Source organism: Aotus nancymaae, unplaced genomic scaffold (assembly GCF_030222135.1).
Source record: "Aotus nancymaae isolate 86718 unplaced genomic scaffold, 86718_ANA_hifiasm-v0.15.2.pri h1tg000025l, whole genome shotgun sequence".
Classification (NCBI taxonomy): Eukaryota; Metazoa; Chordata; class Mammalia; order Primates; family Aotidae; genus Aotus; species Aotus nancymaae.
This window is the reverse complement of record NW_026988438.1, coordinates 15585100-15607523: the sequence shown is the minus strand read 5'-3', so window position 1 is coordinate 15607523 and position 22424 is coordinate 15585100. Positions and strand designations below refer to the sequence as shown.

The window sequence follows — 22424 nt, the reverse complement described above, 5'->3', positions numbered from 1 at the left end:
ACTATAGCAGTTATTATAGTGTTGGCTAAGTATTGTTTGCATTCTAGTCCTCCAACCCGTGAATGGTAAGACATGGCAAGACTCACCTGTTACTTATCATTCTATCCCTAAGCACCTATGATAATGCTTGGCACATAGTAGGGGTATGTAAGATGTCTGTTGAATGTTTATGTTTCAATGAACATAAAACTTCAATTAAAAATACAGAGCAAATAAGTATATCAAGTCTACAATTATTGTCTCAAATAGAATTCAAATAACTATTTCTTTTAAATATAATTTTTTCACCAATTTAGACTGTCATTTTTAATATAAAAGCTGAGACAAAAACTTTATAGATAAACAGAAAAGAATGGCACATTTCCAAATGTTATCTACTGTGCTTCCATGCACAAAATATTAAAAACCATGATCAGAGAACTTTAATTCCAACACTTAAAACTCAAATTACAATACACACACACACACACACACACACACACACACACACAGTTTTGCTCTTTCCAGGTGTAAATTACCTCAATGATTGTTGGTTTTCCCACATTTTCAGCTGTTGGAGACCCATATAGGACTCCATCACTATATGGTGTCCTTTGGATATATCGAAGCCATCCAGGTCGGTCTGGGTAACCCATTAAATTTGTATTAAATGTTATGGGGTCATTACTAATCTCACCTAGATAAGAAACAGAGAATTAAGACATAAGACAGTTATTTTCCCACGTTACTTTGGTAGTTTCAATCAAAACATTCTAAAATTCTTTTCTTACATTTGTAGCCAACTAAATACACACATACAAAAACCCATCTAGGAATTTAGATTAGGGTCCCACATTAAAAAAAAATCCTTTTGGTTGTTTATTTGTCTCAAAATCTGATGCAACAAAGAAAGTGGATTAATACAATTTTCGTGAACATATATTTTTGGTCACCTAACAGTGAGATAGTTCTGCCAGTGAGACAACTATCTTTCATGAAATTCCCTAATCATGCTGATGTACTCATTCTTTTGAGAAATACTCCATTCATGAAACTCTGGATACTATCATATGAAAATTAAATATATTCAAAAATTTAAAAGTATCATCAAAACAAAAATAATGTAATTTTAAAACACTGAAGGATAGGATGAAAAAGATGTTACAAATCCATAACAAGGGGACTAATGACAGCATTTATTAATAACAAGCAATAACAGCATAATTTATTAGCAAATCCCTGGCCCTGTGTTAAATGTTTTACAAGTCCTATTTCATCTATTTTCACACATACCTATGAACCTACTATTAGTATTAGCCCTAATTTTATTGATGGAATATGTAATTTTCCACATTAAGTTACTTCTCCATGGTCATATTAAATAGTGAAACTGTAATAGCATTTAATCCTGGCTGACTCCAGAAACTATGCTCTTAACTACATGCTTTTCTTCCAAAATGTTAGAGCTGCTGCTCAAAAGGTTGAGCCATATAGTTTTGCAAATGTGGGATGCCTCGTAAGAAAACATTTTTAAAAAATAATTGATGAAAAGACTACCTCTTCTTCTTGAATACCAAGAGAGTTTTCAGGTACAGTATTCATCATGTAATCTTCAAAAAGAATAGTTAAATCAATTCTAATGCTAAAATCATATTCTTACACAATATAATTTTCAAAAAATTCATTTTTATTTGCTACTTAAGGAAGAGTTATAACGATATGTCTTCTCTTGCTATTCTTTGTGTATCTTCATTAATTTGATGACATTTATGATCATTTAAAATAACATATTTAAACCAATAGTGAAATAAGACTTCATAATTGGTATCACTTAAAAAGAAAAATTAATCTCCATAATATTATGAAGTTATATAAAATTACCTCCTATTACAAAAGCTTTTTAAAAATTCTTACCTAGAGCCATTTTTCATTCTCCTCTACAACATATGTATAGTTTTCCAAAAATCAGTGTGCTATGTGAGAATCTAGGTCTTAATATGGAAAATTATAAGTTTACAGTTATAATTATTTCCATGTGAATATAGGTAGATCACTTTTCAGAGACATAACACTCAAGACTGAAAATCCAGAAATATGCTTTCTTTAAAAAATAAATTTTTGTCTGTAATTAAATTTCTAACCTGAAAATGAGAAATATCATACAATTTATCACATATTCAGACCATTTGAAATAATGTTAATGACATTTTATCATATATTGTCTGGATTATGCAAATTAAACAAAAAATTTAGTAAGTTAACTACTTTTTTTTTCCCTCACAAAGAACATACCAGGTTTGGGGTAAGGTGGAAATTCCCCCTTAAAATATTCTCTTTCCAAAACATGAACAAAGAGGACACCTGCTGATGGATATACATTCCGATCGGAGTGTACCTTGCAGAAAATAGTGTACACTGAAAACAAAGAGGAAAGATAAGTGACAGAAAGACAAATAATAAGATATGCCCTTGATAATTCAGCTTACACCGTTTATAAAGAGGAGTCCTCACTATGTAGACATTTCTGGGAAAACTGAAGCAACATGCAAGGAAGCTGTTAATAACAATTGTTTTAAACGGAAGTGATTTCAGGACAAAATGGGAAAAATTTCTCCTGATTTGTGTTTAGAGCCTTTTCAAACACTATATAGACAAAATTAGGCACATACATAGACAAAATAATGAAGACATCCATAATATCATTTTGGTAATTTCTTTTTACTTGGATGTTATTATCAACAAAATATATCATGAGAACTGACCAGCTACATAATTGCTACAGATTTTTTTCTTCTTTCCTTTTCTTTAAAGCAAAGCACATAGAGTAATTTTTTAGGAGTAAGAATTCATATTGTACTAATTGTTTTCTAGACAAAACATGTCAGACTATATAACACTATCAATACATGTAATGTGGCTTTCATGAATACTTATAAAAATGCATTGGATGCTTTTTCTGGGTATTCATTCCTCGTATCTCTCTTAGAAATGATTTATTCAATTTTCCCTGATCTTGATATTTAATAATTCAAATAATAGAATCTATTCTATTATGCTGCATTCTAAATAAGCAATAACAATTACATAATAAAATTCAGGCCAAATAATTTATTTAAGTGAAATAAGCAAATTTCATGATTTACCAGTTACTTAAGACTTATCATGTGAGTACATTAAAATGGCCAATTGTTTTGATTAGTTTCCACCTATTGTTTTTGCTCTGCTAGCATCTTCTCCACTAACATATTATTGCCAATACTCTCATCACTTCTATAATTTCTTTTGGGCTTTTATTTTCCTGATTGGCTAGTGGCTGTAATTTTTAGTTAGATAAACCCTATCAGGCCAGTTCTTTCAAGTCATTGGTGGATTTGTAAATATGATAATTAACCTTAAGAATCCCAAAGCTACTCACTCCAAGCTCAAAACTTAACTAAAATCCTTGGACAGCAAGATCACTGACACTACAGTTTTCAGCACAAAAATAAAAACTCCCACAAAATGTTTCTTTATCTGTGAAAACTTGTCCCTGCAGTTCTGTAGATGGCCACCAAAAAAGGGGGAACTGAGCTAAAATATTTGGCTTGTACCTTTGCGTATCTACAGCTTTACTCCTAAGAACACAACTTCAAAGGCCGAGTAACAGAGGGAAGGAAGCTACAAGTTATGTTTAAACTAGGTATGTAGAGAGACCTATTCTTTCCTGAGTTGTTTTGTACTAGTACTCATAAGTGATTTTTCTTGTGGCATTTACAGTACCCAACTTCTACTCAAGAACAATGTACTTACCAGCAGGAATAATCCCAGTCCCCAAAACAAGAATGGATGAATAACAGAAAAATAGTAAAGATAAGAATTTTACACTTTGTTTTTTTTACCAGTTTGATACCACAATGTACCCTGAAAGCGAGATGCTATGAGGAATATGAAGATGAAAGAGACCCTGCCACTGCTTTCTAGGAGTTCACCATCTGCTTTGGGAGACCAACATCCACCTACTTTGGTATTATCCCAGAGATAAAACTGCTTTGGCAACACCTGGAAATACGGGAGGAGCAATTAAGGTTGGACAGATCTGGAAGAGATTTATGGAGGAAGTCGAATCCAATATGGCTCTTAAAGTACTACAGTAGTAGGATTCTGAAACTCAGAGATGTGGAATTTGGGCATTTCAGCAGTAAACATACATGTAAGATACAATACTGGATACTGTGGGGGCTTTTCAGGAAAGGGAATTAAGCCAGTAATGCTGGATCCTGGGGTAAATTTAAGGTAGAGGGAGGCAAAACTGGGAAGAAAAGAAAAGTCAAGTAGGAAGAGTTTTGAACTCCTGCTAAGAAGTCATTTCACTCTATATCAAAGTGTTTAAATTCTGGATCACAACTCTACATCCAAAGCAGAGAACATTTCAAATAATCTAAAGGAATTTCTTTGGAGTTTATCTAATTATCTAAATTATTCTTTCTAGAGATTAAAAATACCTCGAAGTATAGCACTAAGTTTTATTTACCTTGCCATTTTCTCAGCAGCTAGAAGAGAGTCTGGTATATTTGAATAATTATATCAATGCCTATGGAATGGATGAATACATTGTAATACAAAGTATGGCAGAGGCAAACACAAATTTTTTCCTATTAGTGAACTAAATCTGTATAATACTTAAAGGGTAGCATCCTGTAGATTATTATCCTTCACTGACATTCTAAACAAACAATCTCCCTTAGTATTTGCTGCTATAAGGTGGTAAAAGCTAGCTTACAAAGCAAAATGAAAAGTTGTTCATATTAAGTAATACTGAAATGATTCCATTTTCTACATTGCCCTCCACATGTCCTGAAGTGGAACCATTAAAGAAAGGGTACCTGCCACTCCATATCATCTCACTTCAAGAACTTGCATTAGAATATCTCAGTTTCTGCTTTTACAAAAAATATTTCTGCGATCTACAGAGCCAAGACACGATCTACCATGGCCTTCCTGGGTTTGAAGATGACAAGCACATTTCTTTATTCATGTGTACTCAATTGCCTTTCAGCAATCTGCTGAACTGCATACTTGCTGGTCAGTTACCCTGGCAACTCCACAGTAAAGGCTGCTTCACTTTAAGAATAGTATGCCATTCACTTTGAGAAAAACATGATACAGATGTATGACACATTCATCAACTAGAAATGGAAAATGACTAAGCCACTATGTTTTGTTTGTAAAAATAATACTTCCTTTCTGTAGCATCAGTTTAAATTACAGGCACCCACACAACATTTTAGAGCAGTGCCCTTTGCCTTTCCCTTTCCCATGTGTTACTTGCAAAACAAATAACTCTTCAACAGAGGCGATTTGGGCAGTATTTACACCTATGTTTCATTTCAAAAACAACATATGACACAGAGAATTCGAAGCTATAGGTTCTTGTTCTAAACATGAGCTATATAAATAATGCTGATGGGGTCTGCTCCAACACCCATAGAGGCTATTACTAACAGTTAACACATGTTGCACTCACATATGCCTAGGCAGTTCACAAACCATAAGCTTAAAGCATGTTGTTTTCCTTAAGAGCAAGTTTTGAAAATCAAATTTAAACACGCTAAGAATCCACAACACTAAGATGTAATAATCTCTGAAATATACATGCGTACAGTGCCATGCTAATCAAGCCAAGGTCACAGGGTCTGGCCTCTCTGTGTATTGCATGGTTTTGCAATCTTCTACGGCTGCAAATCCATTACCTCTGCAAACATATGCCACTAGATACAAATGAAACTTGAAACCTATGGGTTGCTAAATCCATGCAATTCTATCATCATTAATGGGAAAAACAAACCAAAAGTCCAACCCACAAGAGGTCAAAAACATCATTTCCAAATAGCAGGGATAGCTAGATTAACAAAGAATAAAAACTTCTGAAGACAGGGTCATAAGGAATAGAATTTTTTAAGTAATAATTATATATCTGAGTAGAGAGAGCCAAAAGAGTACGTAAGCAAGTAGACGGGTTCATTATCTCACTCTCCCTGAACATAGTTCCAATGTCTCTCATCACCGCGTTACCAAAACCTTGCTCACAAAACTGTTATCTGTATGTTTCATTCACAGGGTATAGAATCTGCAGCCATTTCAACAACTCTATATTATGTGACAGCACACAGAGCCCAGAATCAAATAACAGACCATGATAGTAGTAGCGAAAAAAAAAAAAAGGACCTCATGCTAGCTAAACAATGTCTTGTCTTCCTTTACTAATAGTCCATTGGAAACTTTCTCTCTCCATGATGAAAATATAAGGGTGTGCTTGTGTATGCTTACTTAAAATTACCTTCAAAACTAGTTTGAATGTGTTTAGTAAACATTAAATTTTGAAAGTATTATGATGGTGCGTTGCTAATGAATCCACAGCATATAACTTCACAATTCTCACAATGATTATTCTTAATGGCATATTAATAAGAACAGGCACACACACAGCCCCTTCACTACAAAAATGTCCAGAGGACACTTGCCAGTCCTTTTTCTGTATCACCAAGAACAATTACATGGCTATAAAGATAAAATAACCACTGAGTATGAGACCCTGCAAGTTCGAGCTAGTTTTAAATCTTAAAGCCATCTCTCTTCTGAAATCTTTGAGAAGAAAGTCAAAAAGTATCATCAATATATATGTCCAGGTGACTTTTATTAGGTACCCAGTATGTTTAGGTCTCTCTTATCGATGCCTTATCAATAAATTAACCATTTAAAAAGATCCATTTATATCATCATTTTCTAATTTTTAAGGTTTACAAGGATATCATAAAATCTCAGTTTACCAGAACCCCATGAAATGAATTGTTCCACAGAGCTAATTTTTCTGAAGTACTCTGTGGTCGACCCTTTTTCATGATGGTATAAGATTATCATTTTGTACCTCAATTATTGCACTCTGCTCTATTATACGGTGATACCCTTATGGACTGTCTGGTTGCCTTGTCATTTACTGATCACGCTGTGGGTCCTGGTCTGCTAATGTTTTTTAAGGTTGTGTGTTTTATAGATTTTCGGTTTTCTCTTTTGTAGACAAGTTGTCAGCTATCATTTCTCATTGCTATCAGTATGTTTCCCATAGCAGCTTCTCTATCCCCTCTAATTTGCTGTTATTAATCAGCTGCAGGTTTAGAAACCAGACTACCAAATTAGGCCAGGTTGCACATTAAAGTAAAAGCAAATACGTGCTGTTTAACACACATAGGGCTCTGCTAGATGTAAAAACAGGAGCCTGCATTTGTAGCATCTATTTTGGCTGCTGAAAGACCCTTTTGTGGCATATTTCCTGGTTCTTGGTTGACGCAGTACACTTCTAAATAGATGATCTTACTAAAATTGGGAGAGAGCCATTACTTAAGGTGATGGCAGCAGAAACTCTGTCATAAAACACATTGACAAATAAATAGGTGTACAATTGAAAGTCTTAATTCAACCCATATATTACATAACCATGAACTGTCCAATAAAAAATGGATTGAATGCATTGTATAAAATAATTACTTACATATTCCATATGTGGGAAATACACTGCATAATTTAAACAAAGAGATCTATGGATTAAATGATATATTGCCCTTAGCTATCGCTAAATCAGCCTAAGAATACTGTAACACAATGTAATTAATAAGTAACTTCTTAATAAGCAATTAAAGTCTATTTCTAAAAGCACTTCAATTTTGTCAATTTGCTTCTCACATAAAGAGTTTGAGGATGGAAGCTATTCATTGGGAAGCATTGAAAAAGTGTTTTAACTGAGTTCAAATTACTTAAATATGATAGTATATATTTAACAGCTGGGAAATTAATTGTTTAAGTAATTTGAACTTAGTTTAAATATTGCCTTAACAGTAAGTATTATCTAAAAAAATGTTTTGAATAAGAATGATTAAGAAGGTTTTAAGATATGTTTAGGCTATAAAGAGAGTACTGAATAGCCACCTATCTGCTGTATCTTTTAAAATAAATTGTTGCCTAAGCAACTAGGTATGATCATCCCTGATAATTAAAAATGTTAAGTACTGACAAAAATAATACTTCTTGTCTCATATTTTACAGTTTTAACATCTAAAAACTCTTTGAGACTCTATACACATGAATTGATTACAATAGGTAAATCTCACTTGCTGTCTTTGCATCAAAAGAACTCATTTCAAGGTTTGCATTGCCTGATATATTTATGGATTCCTTTCTAATTTATTTTTTAACATGTTTTTAATACAGTCAAATTGAAATTTAATTATTAAGCAGATAATTACTGTAAAGAAATATTTTAAGAGATATGAATATCCAGCCAGTTACACAACCTGTTTTTGTTTTTGTTTTTCTCACTAAGATTTACCTTGTATTTTACCAATACAACTTTATGAATCTTGGCTTTGAATCAAAGGCTTTTCTCAGTAGTCTGCCCTTCACCTTTGAATTCACTCAACATCAAAGTATTGCAGGCCATTCATTCGGCAGCCGGCAGCTATTGTTTTTGTTTCAGTCACAGGTAGTCCATGCCTTGGCTGTGGAATTCATCACTAGGAAGGCATTACAGTGTCTTTGTGAACCTCATTTCTCTAAGAGATATGGTCACTTTTCTTTACATGAAGTAGGAGAGGAAACCATTACTTGAATCTTCTACAAAAAGCAGAAGAGTTTCTTCATGAGATTTTTTTTCCAACTAAAACCATTTACTTTTAATTTTTCCAAACTGGAACAAAACATCTTGATTTTTATGTGATTTCATGTGTGTTTCTTTCAAATGTCAATTGGAAAGAGGTTGCAAACCACTGTTAATTGGTGACCAATAAGCTTAGTGTCATAGAATGCTACATTGAAAAGAGTTTTGTATTTGTATGTCATCTTGTCTGAACATGCCAAATATATTTATTTATTAAGAGACAGATCATATTACTTCCTACCTGCATATGGCCTCTGCTTCCTACTCAACCCAGGATTCCTGACAGTTACTAACAGAGTTTGCTTGAATTTGCTCTTCAGGAGAGTTCAGTCCATTTTATAGATGACAAAATTGAACCCAGAGGGACTAAGTGACTGCTTCAAGCCTATAGACCCATAACTAGAAAAAAGATAAGAAAAAAGGAAGAATAGGTGTGTCAAAGAAGCTGATGGCCCTCAGCTTGCTCAACTGAGTCCGCTACTCCCATTCCAGGAAAAAAAAAGGGATTCCATAGTCCATATTTGGAGTATTCTTTATGACTTTTCTAACAACTTACTGGGTGCTGAGGTAGTATGATGTCAGAAGTGTTGTTCTAAGGCATTCGAATTCCTCAGAATCCTATTTACAGAAAAAGTATCATCCTACCGCTTTAGCTAAGAATTGAAATATTTGCTGGACATGGTGGCTCACGCCTGCAATCCCAGCATTTTGGGAGGCCAAGGCGGGCAGATCACCTGAGGTCAGGAGTTCCAAACCAGCCTGACCAACATGCTGAAAACCCATCTCTACTAAAAATACAAAAAAATTAGCTAGGTGTGGTGGTGGGCACCTGTAATCCCAGCTACTTGGGAGGCTGAGGCAGGAGAATTGCTTGAACCTGGGAGGCGGAGGTTGCAGAGAGCTGATATGGCGCCATTGCACTCCAGCCTGGGCAACAAGAGCAAAACTCCATCTCAAAAAAAAAAGAAAGTCATACAAAACATACATTTGTTAAATTTATTTTATATATAAATGCTCCTATCATCCTTTGTGCCCTCTTGAAATTTTCAGAAAGAGACAACTGGGATTCATGGTCAAAAACATCTCAGAGAACATTCTATATCTGAGACAGTATTTAAAACGGCCTTGCTATACAAGCTACTAGTATTTGTGATTATAATTTTAAAAGTGATGAAACAATTCTCCTCATACAGTTGAAAAAATGTATTTTCTGTATAAGATATCTTGATAATTCAGAACTATAATGATAGGATATAAATAAGATGAGAAGAAAGGAAAATAATCTAAAGGATGAGATCAAGCTGAACTGAGGAAATAAGAGAACATGATAACCTAAACTCATTACCTCAGTAGATTCAAGATGGGGCAATCATTTCTATTCTGAAAACTATAGTTATCTCTCAGGTCCCAAGGAGAAAATCAGTGTGAGGTTCAATGACACTATGAATTTTGAAACAGGAAGAGACTGGCATCTCTTAGATTCTAGATGATACTATATGTCAAGGTCTTGAAATGCGTTTCCCTAAGAACAGCATCATAATAGATGACTCCGCTGAGTCTAGCAGCTGGTGAGAGAGTGGCTTTTTTTCTTTGGCAAATCAAACAGCAAGAGGAGGACCTCAGAGAGGACAGAGGTTCCAGGGATCAAAGTTAAAGAGAAAAGTCTGAAGAAAAGGGATGATTGCAACCTAGTGAAAAAAGTTGTAAAGTCTAGAGGAAGAGTCTCCAGGGATCCTATGTGAAGCATAAGGAGCCAGGGCATGTCCCAAATCCTTTGGAGATGACAGAGCAGAAGCACAGTGCAGATTGCAATAGTGAAGGACACCGGGGACCCATAACTAGAAAAGAGATTAGAAAAAAGGAAGAGTAACTGTGTCAAAGAAGCTGATGGCCCTCAGCTTGCGAAACCAGCCAGATAAGGATAATCAGGGAGAATCTGATGGCAATATCTAAAGAGAATGTGGGGGAAAGAACTATGAGGCCACGGGCCTGTGTCCTGGAACAAGTGCATCTTAAAACAAATTTTTGTGATCTTTTCATGGGAAGTTATTTTTATGAAACTCTATTTATATTTTCTTACAGATCTTAGTAATGAAAATTCCTTAAAAATACATAAGCGTTTGTAGGTTTGTTTCAAAGTCAGTTGGGAAAAAAAGATGTTGGGAAACTTGGTCCCACTGTGAAAGAGATCTGGGGGTAGAAGAGTTCAGCTGAAGAATAATTTGGTTCCAGCTGTAAAAAAGTTATTGATGCCCAACTTCAGAGATGTATGAAGAAAATGAAGTAAGCCAGGAATCACTCTTACAAATACCCAGCAGGTTTCATCTGGCATTATCATCACATAAAATTACTGTTCTTTTGAAAACATTTTAATATTACTATTATTATTACTTGTTTTTTGAGACAGAGTCTAGCTCTGTCACTCAGACTGGAGTGCAATGGCACAATCTCAGCTCACTGCAACCTCCACCTCCAGGGTTCAAGCGATTCTTGTGCCTCAGCCTCCTGAGTAGCTGGAATTAGAGGTGCCCGCCACCACGCCCAGCTAATTTTTGTATTTTAGTAGAGATGGGGTTTAACCATCTTACCCAGGCTGGTCTCAAACTCCTGACCTCGTGATCCACCCCTACCTCGGCCTCCCAAAGTGCTGAGAGTATAAGCATGAGCCACCACGCCTAGCACATTACTATTATTTTTATAGCCATTTTTGTTGCTCCAAAGTTAGAGAAACTACTCTACTATTCTGCTAATGTTCACAAACACATGTAGCTAATATTTTATGTGAAGGATCATCAAGCCAAAAAAACAAGAAATATTAGTGCAAGTTCATAATATTAATTGATATTTTGAAAACAACTAATATTTTGACTTAAGTAATGCCTTTTCTCCCTAATAAAATGTATTATTTCAAAGGTCCTGGAATATTGCTGATGGACATTATTTATAGATACAGAAGAAAAATTTAGAAGAATCAATCAATCATTTACAGGTCAAGTCATCTTTCCAATAGAAAACAAGTACCAACTAAGTATTTAATAGCAAAACATATCCATTTGGTTTTGCAACAAGAATCATCCAAAATTAGCCAAAATATTTTATGACTGTTTTTCCAAGGTTACATACATGCTATTTTAAATGATACATGTTGAATGTACTTCTTTTTTAATATTATAAATAACTTGTTATAGTAACCACAGTAGGACAATTTTTTTAAGTGGCAAGCTAGTGACTGGATAAAGGGTTGGTTAAAAACATAGGAATGGTTTTTAGTTTTTCTTTAAAAAGGGCAAAGCTATAGCCAAGGAAAAGAACTTGAAAAATAATGGATTAAGAACATAGACGATCAGAAGTTTTAGAAGATTAGGAAAACAAAATTTTATTTTTTCAGACTGACTTACTAAAAAAAAAATAGCCACAAATGGAAGCAGACATTTAATTGGCTCCCCTAAAGGGATTTAGATTTACAACCTAAACTCACCATCTTTCATCCCAGCAACCATTTTTCTGCTGATAATAAAATTGTTGGCCTGTCTGGTCTTCCAGTTAACTGTTCCATTTATGCCTTCAGCACAGCTTAATAAAAAAGCTTTTCAGAATAAAACAAATGTAAAAAATGAAATTAATGTCATATTAAAATGACTATCACAGATCACCTACTATTAACTGGCATCAGATTCCTTGTAGCCTAGCTAACTGTTTAATTCTAGTCAGCAAATATTTGTTGTATGTCAATACAAGAAATATGTGGGGATGTAAGACAACCAAAGCACAGTTCCTGCCCCTGAAGGAGCTTACAATCTATGGGGATTGGCAATTCATGTACAAAAATATATATATAATAAATCACAGTAATTACATACACAAATGGTAGAAAGCATAAATGCTATAAGAACATTGATGGGAAGCTATCATCTCTGGCTAGGAATGTTGTGTTAAGTTTAAAGTACCTTTTAAATTCACAGTTGCATTTTGCTCACACTGGCGGCAATGAATAGGATAGGAACACTAAATGGGGCTACTGCAAGAGTGTTGGGTAGTAGTCATGGTGAAGCACAAGGAAACAAAAGGTGATGCCAATTACAAGACAACATGAAGATAATACTGACAACACTTTTTCAAATTGCTGGGTGTGGGGATAAAAGGAGAATCAAAGATGTCTTTGATTTTTTTAATCTAGAATGACATAGAACAGTGATACATTAGGACCTCAGAAAAGTCAATTTCAAGAGAAGATGATTAATTTGATTTGGGATATGTTAAACTTAGGGTACCAGTTGGACATCCAGGTGAAACTAAGAGGAAGAAGAGAATGTAATGGGACTTCACTTACAGATTTAAAATCCTTCTCCAGAGAAATGATTATTAAAGCCAAAGCCCTAGTGTAATTCCTTTAAGATACCATGTCCCTAGTAACACATACATCAAGATCTTACATTGAATGTGATCTGGAGTAAATACATATTCCTGTTCTTGACCCATTCATCGATCCGATCCTGTTTTTCATCATCCAAACTGCCAATCTGCTGCCTACTCTCTGATTTTTCACCCTTACATTTCAGACGTGATAGATTTGGGCACCATTTTTTCTGACTACAATATTGGCTCTCCATCCTATTCTTCTTTGGGCTATCTTAGGGTAAGTTCCTTGTGGATTCAGCTCAGCCCAAGAATTCCCCAGGGGATCTGTCCTAGCTTCTGTGTTTTGTTTTGTTTTTTGAGCTGGAGTCTAGCTCTACTGCCCAGGCTGGAGGGGAGTGGTATGATCTCAGCTCACTGCAACCTCCTCCTTCTCAGCTCCGAAATTCTCCTGCCTCAGCCAATGGAGTAGCTGGGACTACAGGCATGCACCACCACACCTGGCTAATTTTTGTATTTTGGTAGAGACGGGGTTTTACCATGTTGGCAAGGCTGGTCTCAAACTCCTGGCCTCAGGTGATCCACCCACCTCAGCCTCCCAAAGTGCTGGGATTACAGGTGTGAGCCACCACGCCTGGCCTCTCCTAGCTTCTGGACCTGAAATGAGAAAGAATGCTCAAAAGGTGAGAGGGACAGCAAAAGCAAAACAACATGTTAATAAATACATTAACATATCAAAAGCAGAGGATGATTCAGCAAAGAAAGAAGAGAGGCAGTCACAGAGGTTGGAAAATGAAGTCTGAAGAGTCACATAAGCTAACGGAAGAGAGATGTCAAGAAGGAGAGTGTGATGCTCACTTACTGCAAAAAGGTCAAAGAGGATGAGAGCTTAGAAAAGACTGCTGGATTTGAAAAGTGAGAAGTTACTGGTGACTCCTCGAAAGTGGAGTTCCAATAGAGTGGTGAGAGTAGAAGCCAAACTGCAAAAGGCCAAGATGTGGATGCAGAAATCACAGTTAATCTTTCAGGAACGCTGGTCGGAATAGGGAAGCAAAAAGAACAAATGATAGACTGAAGAAGTAGCAAGGTGGACAAAAGGTTGGTTATTTTAGTAGGGATGACATATTTTGTATCTAAATTGAGGAAAAGATGTAAGGGAGGAGAAAGAGATTAAGGATAAAGAACAGGAGCATAACTGATGAGATACAATCCAAGAAAAGGCAGAATGGGTAGGACCAAGCATACGAAGGTAAAGAAAATACTCTGTGCGTGAGAAAAGGAAAGTAAAAACAGTAACAGTTAGTGGGGTACAGCAAACTTAACATTAAAAGGGCTCCCAACTTAATAAATCAGAGATAAAAGGCTTATTTCCTTTTCAAACTAAATTTTCAGTAAAAATTTGAACTTAAACTAAATTATGAAAAATCCAAAATCCAAAGTTCCCTTCAAACTGAAAAAGAATACAATTCAAAATGCAGATTATTATTATTAGTAGTAGTAGTAGTAGTAGTAGTAGCAGTGTTTTTAGAGATGGAGTCCACTATGTTTCCCAGGCTGGACTAGGACTCCTTGGCTCAAGCAATCCTCCTATCTCAGCTCTCCAAGTAGCTAGGACTACAAGCACTGCTGGGACCACTGCAGTTAGCTAAAACTGAGGTTACTGATTTAATCATTATACATAGTATGCTTATATCAAAATGTCACAGGCACCCCCTATATATGTACAATTATTAGACATCCATAATAAAATTTTTTAAAAGTTGTTAAATCAAGTTATTAAAAACAAACAAACAAAACTTCAGGTGATCACTTCAGTGATATGTAGCAGTACAAATCAAAATCCACAGCATCCCCCAAAATAAGCTACTTAATTTGTATACAATTTAAAAAATATGTCAAATTGAGAATATTAATTTTATCTACTAAATTTTATCTACCAATCTTATGATTTGTCTAATAATTTATGTAATAACTGGTTATATATTTTTTAATCTAAATGAACAATACAGTAGGCGTTTCCTAATAATCTAAGCTAACACAGGATCAGAAATGCTAATAGTCTCTTGTGGCAAAATACTCCACCTCTGGGGTTTTCCTGATGGCTATGTTCCAAAAGCAACACGCTGCTTACATAAGAATCACATAGGCAGCTCCCCCAAAATACACATTCACATGTGTCCCCAAAATATAGATAGTAAAAAATTTTAAAACACATGTTCATGACTCCACCATGGAGAGTCTAGGTAGGTGGGTTACACAATTCTATCAGGTAATTCACATACACAACTGTGAACTCTAGAAGACAGTTGAGCCATCACAGAACCCAAAGAAATATATACTATTATCTGAGTTACATATGCAACAAATGTAGGACTGACCTTAGAACTGAAAACCCTACCCATTCCAAACTCCAGCTGATTTATAGATACAGCCAATTTGCAAAAACATGTAAGACCCTGCTGGATAGTGGAAAATCCCAACTAGAAGGTCAAAAAACAGGTGGCCAAATTCTTTTCTCCAATGTTCCAAAGAACAATGTATGTGTGGATATGACAAGCAACATTTAGATTTAACTGCTTCCCATTACCAGCTCCTAAGCAAGGTGCTTTCACATGTACTGTCAAATTCAATCCTTACAAAACCAAATCAATCTTTTAATGTGTCCAAAGATTATAGAGGCTTAATCTTACAGCAGAATGGAATAAATCCTGCAGGCAAGCAGACACTCTATAGAACTCTCCATTTCTCCATGGGCTGGGTAGTTACCATAAAGAAAGAATGGGTTGAGTGCGCAGACAGCTTCTCTTTTGTTCTTTCCTTTATACTAGCTCAGTGGTTCTCAGACTATGTTGTGCATAAGAATTATTGCTCAGAGTGATATACACAAAACTACATATATTACCTTGTGGGTGATTTAAAGGATTTACTAGGATAACTTTAAGTCAATGAAATTTTTTCTTAAACTCTTGCTTTTAGAATCTGACTAACCCAGCAAAATATTTAACACCACTACATGTCCTTGGCTAGTGAATCAATGCATCATTGCTCATACTTTCCAGTTCTAAAGTATAAGGGCAGTCTACTTGGCTTTTACAGGATTCAAAAAGCGAATTGAATTGGGTGTCTCAATTGTTTAAGAAGAGAGGCAGGGTAGAACAGTTTAAACACACAGATGTTGCTCTATTTCAAGGCTAGCACTGCTTTTGAGCACATTCATTTTTTACAAGTTTGTATTGATCTATATGAAGTTCTACTTTGACCACAGAAGACTGAAGTCCAATAAATCTCAATAAAAGGACAATGTTTTATGGCTCTACTCCTCAGGCAATATCACTAAAGGCAAGACACGATGCCACAAATGATGTGGCTGCTTAAACATTCAAGTCTCACACATTGAGGGAGAAACCTCAATAACAGGGAAACAGCTATTTGTTTTTAATTGTGTGTACAATGTCCTGGATCCACTTGACTACTTGTACAGAGTATTATATTCCGTACATTGATAAGTGCCGAGTACTCACTGAAAAAGGCTAGTATTTTAAAGTTTAATTTTCATTAGAAAATAACCAATGCATTTTTTTACTTGAGAATGAATTTCTCTAGGATGGAAAAATATGACTCAATATTTAAAATAGTTATCCTACCTACAACTTTTCAATATTAAATCTAATGTGTAAAGATATGTCGATCCGTAGAGACTAGTTCCTGAACTTCCTCCAAAGATACTGGACTATCCTCAGAAATCTTAAAAGGAAGAGAACGCCACTGTGCTCACCAGGTTCATGGTAATCTATGCTACAATTATATCTGGGTGCGAATTTTACTCCAGTTCATAAACACAAAAGCAAAAGAATCACAGGCATCTTGCATTTACACAGCCTAAACTAAAAAGGCATTCACACAACTAGCCAGGATATCGCTATACACAATTTAATCATCTTTTCAATGTTCCCTCTTCAAAATCATCAAAGCCTAAATTGATCCAAAGGTGGCCGGCATGCTTTCACCTTCCTCAGAAACCATACAACAGTTAAAGTTTGACTCAAGAGTCCATGATTCATTTTAAGTCTTGTAGCAGCATGACTACATTTCATCTGGCCCGAGGCAAGCACTCTGTGAAGAGACAGTACTCTTTCCCAAACCTGAATAATTTGCTGACTGGGGGAGGAAAGGATTGCTATTTAATAAAAGTAATTGAAGAGCTGTGAATAGTGACTGATTACTGATGAGCTAATCAGAATATCAAGGAATGGAAATAATAAATAATAACTTATTCAGACATCACTGTCCAAGTAAACAGCAGGATACGCCAAATGAAATTTAATCTGATTTTCATACTCACCTTAAAACCAAACTGTCAAGTCTTTCTCTGTCCACTACTTCATTTGTCTCTTTCATATTCTACTCTAAGGGGAATGGAAGGCTTTGTTTTCACAAGTTGGTTATACAGTTCACCTGTCCCATATCCCTTCCCTTCTCTACCATCCCCATCCAAGTTGCTATGTTGCTCTCTGACCCTCTACATTTTTCTCTTCCCTTCTTTTATGCAATTCTCATTACTTTTTTAATTGTTTCCTATATCAAAACATTGTTTTTATATTTTTCTCTCTAAAAAATATAAGTTGACCATTACTTCTCTTCTTCAGCTACCATGTCTAAAATACTAAGTGCTGGATACTACACTAAGGGGTTTTACACATATTAACTAATGTAATCCTTACAATGACTATGTGAAGTAGGTAGTATTTGCTCTATTTTACAAGACTACCAAGTTTAAGAAAATTATGTTAACTTATCCCAGGTCATATGTTTACTAAGTGGCAGAGTTGAATTTTGAGCCCATTTCGTGGCTGACTGCCAAGTCTATGCCACATACACATCAATACTACCCCCAAATACAGTCATGTATTGCTTTAACAATGGGGATACTTTTTGAGAAATATATTGTTAACGTGATTTTGTTGTTGTACAATCATAGAATGTACTTACACAAAATGATATAAACATTTTAATTTGTACTTTTTTTCATATAGAAAACCAAAGTCCCCATTACCATTACTATGCTATTGCTGTGCAGTGGAAATTAATCTCATGCACTATGGGCATCAAAACAAAAATGAAAACAATTTGTTGAAAGAAGAAAGCTTTAAATTTTGGAACCTATGAGGAAAAAATGGCTTTGTTAAGGAGGATTTTCTAGTCCAACCTCTGAAAGGAGTCAGGAAAAGATAATCCTAAAATAAATGTTATAGCAAGACTTTAATGAAGGATGCCGGAAGAAGCTAAAAAATTAGATACTACAGAGTGAAATAAAACTGTAGTGCAGAAAGGCAGTGTTTAACATCAGTCTCTACAGAGGGTCTGGGTTCAAATCCTAATTTTTGTCCATTTGGCAAGTTACTCAATAGTTCTGTGCCTCAGTTTCCTCATCTGGAGTAGAATAGTATTCATATCAGAGAGAGATTGTTGAGTATTAAATGACATAATACATTTAAGAACTTTAGAAGAATGCCTACCATATACTGATGTCCTCAAAAAATGAAAACTATCATTATATTTACTCTTCTAATTTGAAGAAAGTTTTGGATTTCTTTAAATACAATCATTTTTTAAAAATATATTTTCAAATGAAAAAATCTGCCATCACTACAGGTGGCATTATATAATGCTGCACTCTCACTTTTTTCCACAATCATGAGACATATGAAAAATGATATTCTATAGAAATACACAGAAAGTCAACTGTAGAGGCTACTCAGAAGAAGAGGCACAGCCATACCAAACTCCACCACGTGGCTGCCCATGGGCTAAGAAGATGGCATCTCAGCCAGTCCTCATTCTCCACACTCAGGCAAGTTGAGAGCTCCAGTTTAACCCTTGAGGAAAGCCAGATGTATTAAGAAAGAATTATATCGATATTTATATTCTGACTTTTATAAACTTTTAGATTTTTATTTAGAGGAAACAATGCAACAAAAGCAAAATTTTATGTGTGAGCAAGATTGAACTGTATTAAACACATCAAAATTGAGTGGAAAGTTCAATGTTCAATATAAGAAGTGTTGGTTTGACAGAATAGTGAATGGAGAAGGTAAGGTTATTCATTTCTGTTGGTATTTTTTGCTCCTTTGCTTAAATAGCCTGAGAAGGGTAAGTTTGGGTTTCCACTCATGGGAACAGTACTATATATCTCAGATGTAATAGGAGCACCAGTGGGAATTTTAACACAAATGATGCATGTAAACAACAGTTACATGCACATTATAATTTAATGTCCTTATTTGTACAATGTTGGACTGTTGTGATAATAAAATTAGTGAAAAGCAGAATACAAAACAGTATACAGGCAATGTAAAATCTAGTGTAATACTGCAATCTAGTGGAAAAGGGTTAAAAAGCCAAGTATATGAGCTATTGGGTTAGGGAAGTAAAGCTACAGGAAAAATTTCCATCACAATAAAAAAAATAACAAGGCTCACATGATTTTTCCAACTAAGTAACCTCTAAAGAATAAATATTCTTATATTGGATGTTTGCTGTAAATTGTTATTAATTTTCTTAATTATAAAAGTCATACATTCTCATTGTATTATAATACATTCCAATAGTATAACCAGAAGGGTACAAAATAAAAATATTCTCTCTCATATCCCTGTTGCCATCCACCAATGTCACTGCCTAGGGTATCTACTCTTAATCATCCTGGCATCTTTTCCATATTTTGTGTGTGTGCACATAAAATAAAAACACATACCATCACATTTTTTCATTTAGAAAATATCGTGAACATGTTTACATGATAGCACATTTTAAGGCTACATTGTTTTCTACTATGTGTCTCAATCATAATTTATTTATCATCACCTCAAACTAAGCTTGTCCATGATCTTTCCCTTAAAAACTGATCCTATTCCAGGCTTCTTCATCCCATGTGTGGCACCACTATCTGTCCTCATGTAGATGACAGAAATCTGGAAATCATCCTTGAAATCCCCTCCTGACAAACTCAACACCAAATTCAACGCAACACTTGCTCCCGTTGATTTTTATCCCCCAAAATATCCCTCCTATCTTCATCTCCCAGTCACCACCCTAGCCCACAAAGTCATCATCTCTATCCTCAATTGCTAAAGGAGCCTAACTAGTCTGCTGCAAGCTATTTTGACCCCTCCAACCCTTTCCTCACAAACAGCTAAAGTGCTCTTTTTGAAATGCAGATCTGATCATGTCCGGGTTAAACACCTGCAAAGATGTTCCCACTGCTCTTAGTATAAAGATTAAACCCTTTAAGTTAGTCTACCAGGTCCTGCAAAATTTCTTCCTTGACTTCCTCTCCAGCCTCGTTTAACATTGTGTTCACCCTTCTCTTTCCGCTCCAACTTCACTAGACTTCTTTTAGCACTTTCTGTTTACCATATTCAACCTGCCCCAGGGCCTCTACAGAGGTCTTCCTTTTACCTCAAATATACGTACCCTCCTTACTAACATATACTCATCCTTAAGATCTGAGTACTTCCTTGGAAAAGCCTTCCTTAAACTCCCTCTCTAGCCAAATCCTCTACTTAAAAGTTCTAGTCACGTTTGTAGCACTTACCATAGTTTTAAGAGCACATTTATATGTGTAATTGTTTGATTAATCAAATAATCTTGAAAAAAAATGCTGTTCTTTGTCAACCTCACTAGTGTAAAGAGTTTCTCAATAGCCAAGCTGTGTATTCCCCAGCATCTAGCATGGGGTCTCAAAACTAGTCTATACTCAAAAAAATGAATGAATAAAAGAATTACTAGCCGGGTAATTACGAGTGCAGTGGCTCATACCTGTAATCTCAACACTTTCGGAGGCCGAGGCAGGTGAATCACCTGAGGTCAGGAGTTCAAGACCAGCCTGACCAACATGGTGAAACCCTGTCTCTACTAAAAATACAAAAAAAAAATTAGCCAGCCATGGTGGCTGGCACCTGTAATCCCAACTACTTGGAAGGCTGAGGCAGGAGAATCACTTGAACCCAGGAGGCAGAGGTTGCAGTGAGTGGAGACCACGCCATTGTACTCTAGCCTGAGCAGCAAGAACAAAACTCTGTCTCAAAAAAAAAAAAATTACTAATTAGTAAAAATGACCAGGATTTTTTCTAGTTTTTCATTATGATTATCACTACTGTAATAAAAATCCTTATCTGTATCTTTGAGCACTTTCACCAGTATATCTGTAAGCTAGATTTCTAGCAGTAAAATGGTTAGACAAAAAATAATGTTCATTTCAAATTCTGATAAGCACATAAGTAATCTGTTCTGTTCCTACTTCTGCAGTACTGGTCGTTGAGGGGAATCGATGCTGTAACTACAGAAAATAAAAGATATTAAAAGTGCTACATTGATTATTTCATAGAAAAGAAAAGCCAATGTCATTTTACTGCACAGCAAGAAAAATGAATTTGCCAAGGAAGAAAAACAAAACCTCAGGGATATTTTTTCTCTTCTTTTGCTTTCCAAGGTAAAAGAGCAACTATACTTCTATGCATACTACTGAAGAAAATAGGTGACAAATATTCCACTTTAACTGCTGTAAGAAAATTACTCTGATTCCTTCTTTCAAATTTGCAGCAAACCCCAAATCTCCATAATAATCAAAGTGGTGACCAGATGAATGAGTGGGAAAGAATGGGAAAGAATTTATACCAGAGCTGCCTAACTCTTAAACATTTTTGAAACGAGCGGGTTCATTTATCAGAAAAGAAAGTCTGCATACATGTCACAACAGATGCTGTGGCGATTCCCGTGATACAGGATGCCAAAGATCTATTCCAAAAAACTGATTAGTCTAAGGCAATTAGATAGAAAGTGAAATGTGCTAAACAGTTGTTTTTAAATAATAAAATGCACTTAAACTGCTATTGCATAAAAATTCTTAAATGAAGATACAAAAAAAAAAAAAAAATTCTACCAGAGAGTGACCAAAGAAGAAAACAGCACTGTGGCTTTCATTAACATATTGTTTCCAAGAATATAACAATAATGCCAGCAACTAATATTTTGAGGCTATCTATTTATTTTCCAAGGTAACTCCTTTAAATTTTAAAATGTAAACATTGAGAATTATTACTTCCAAAGCAGGGGAGCCGGAGCTGGAGCAAGCAAGCTGCATTCAAGGAATTACAAGTGGCTGCCAGTAGATCAGTTGAGGATTGACAAGCCAGAAGCTCATCTTTGAGCTTTTCTGTCTTGGAAGTATGAACTCAGCCCAAGAACGCCCGTGGCATCTTCAACAACTGGGATGCAAGCCATCACAAATTGCCATTTGCATTATTACAATCCCACAAAAGTGCACGGGGCCCTTTTATAAAAGAGAGAATAAGGAGAGGAGAAAGTTGTTCAACATTAGAAATATGCTTCATACAGTCAGAGT

The 22424-nt window shown here is 35.3% G+C and overlaps 2 protein-coding genes across 6 annotated transcripts in view; one reads left to right on the top strand and one right to left on the bottom strand.

Annotated features, from left to right (window-relative positions):
• CASD1 (CAS1 domain containing 1) overlaps window positions 1-6256 on the top strand; it is a 120565-nt gene extending 114309 nt beyond the window's left edge. Inside the window, exon 20 of the transcript XR_010344040.1 lies at window positions 3861-6256. The gene's annotated coding sequence lies outside the window, so the exon portion shown is untranslated. The remainder of the gene's footprint in view (window positions 1-3860) is intronic.
• The window catches only part of SGCE (sarcoglycan epsilon), a 70245-nt gene that overhangs the window by 41423 nt on the left and 6398 nt on the right, over window positions 1-22424 (bottom strand). For 3 of the 5 annotated variants that reach the window (XM_012450790.2, XM_012450791.2, XM_012450792.3), the window contains exons 2-4: window positions 12144-12251; window positions 2272-2394; window positions 519-676 (exon numbers count right to left, since the gene is read on the bottom strand). In XM_012450790.2, the coding sequence (XP_012306213.2) occupies window positions 519-676; window positions 2272-2394; window positions 12144-12251 (389 nt within the window). The remainder of the gene's footprint in view (window positions 1-518; window positions 677-2271; window positions 2395-12143; window positions 12252-22424) is intronic. The other 2 variants (XM_012450794.2, XM_012450795.2) reach the window with 1 other exon arrangement.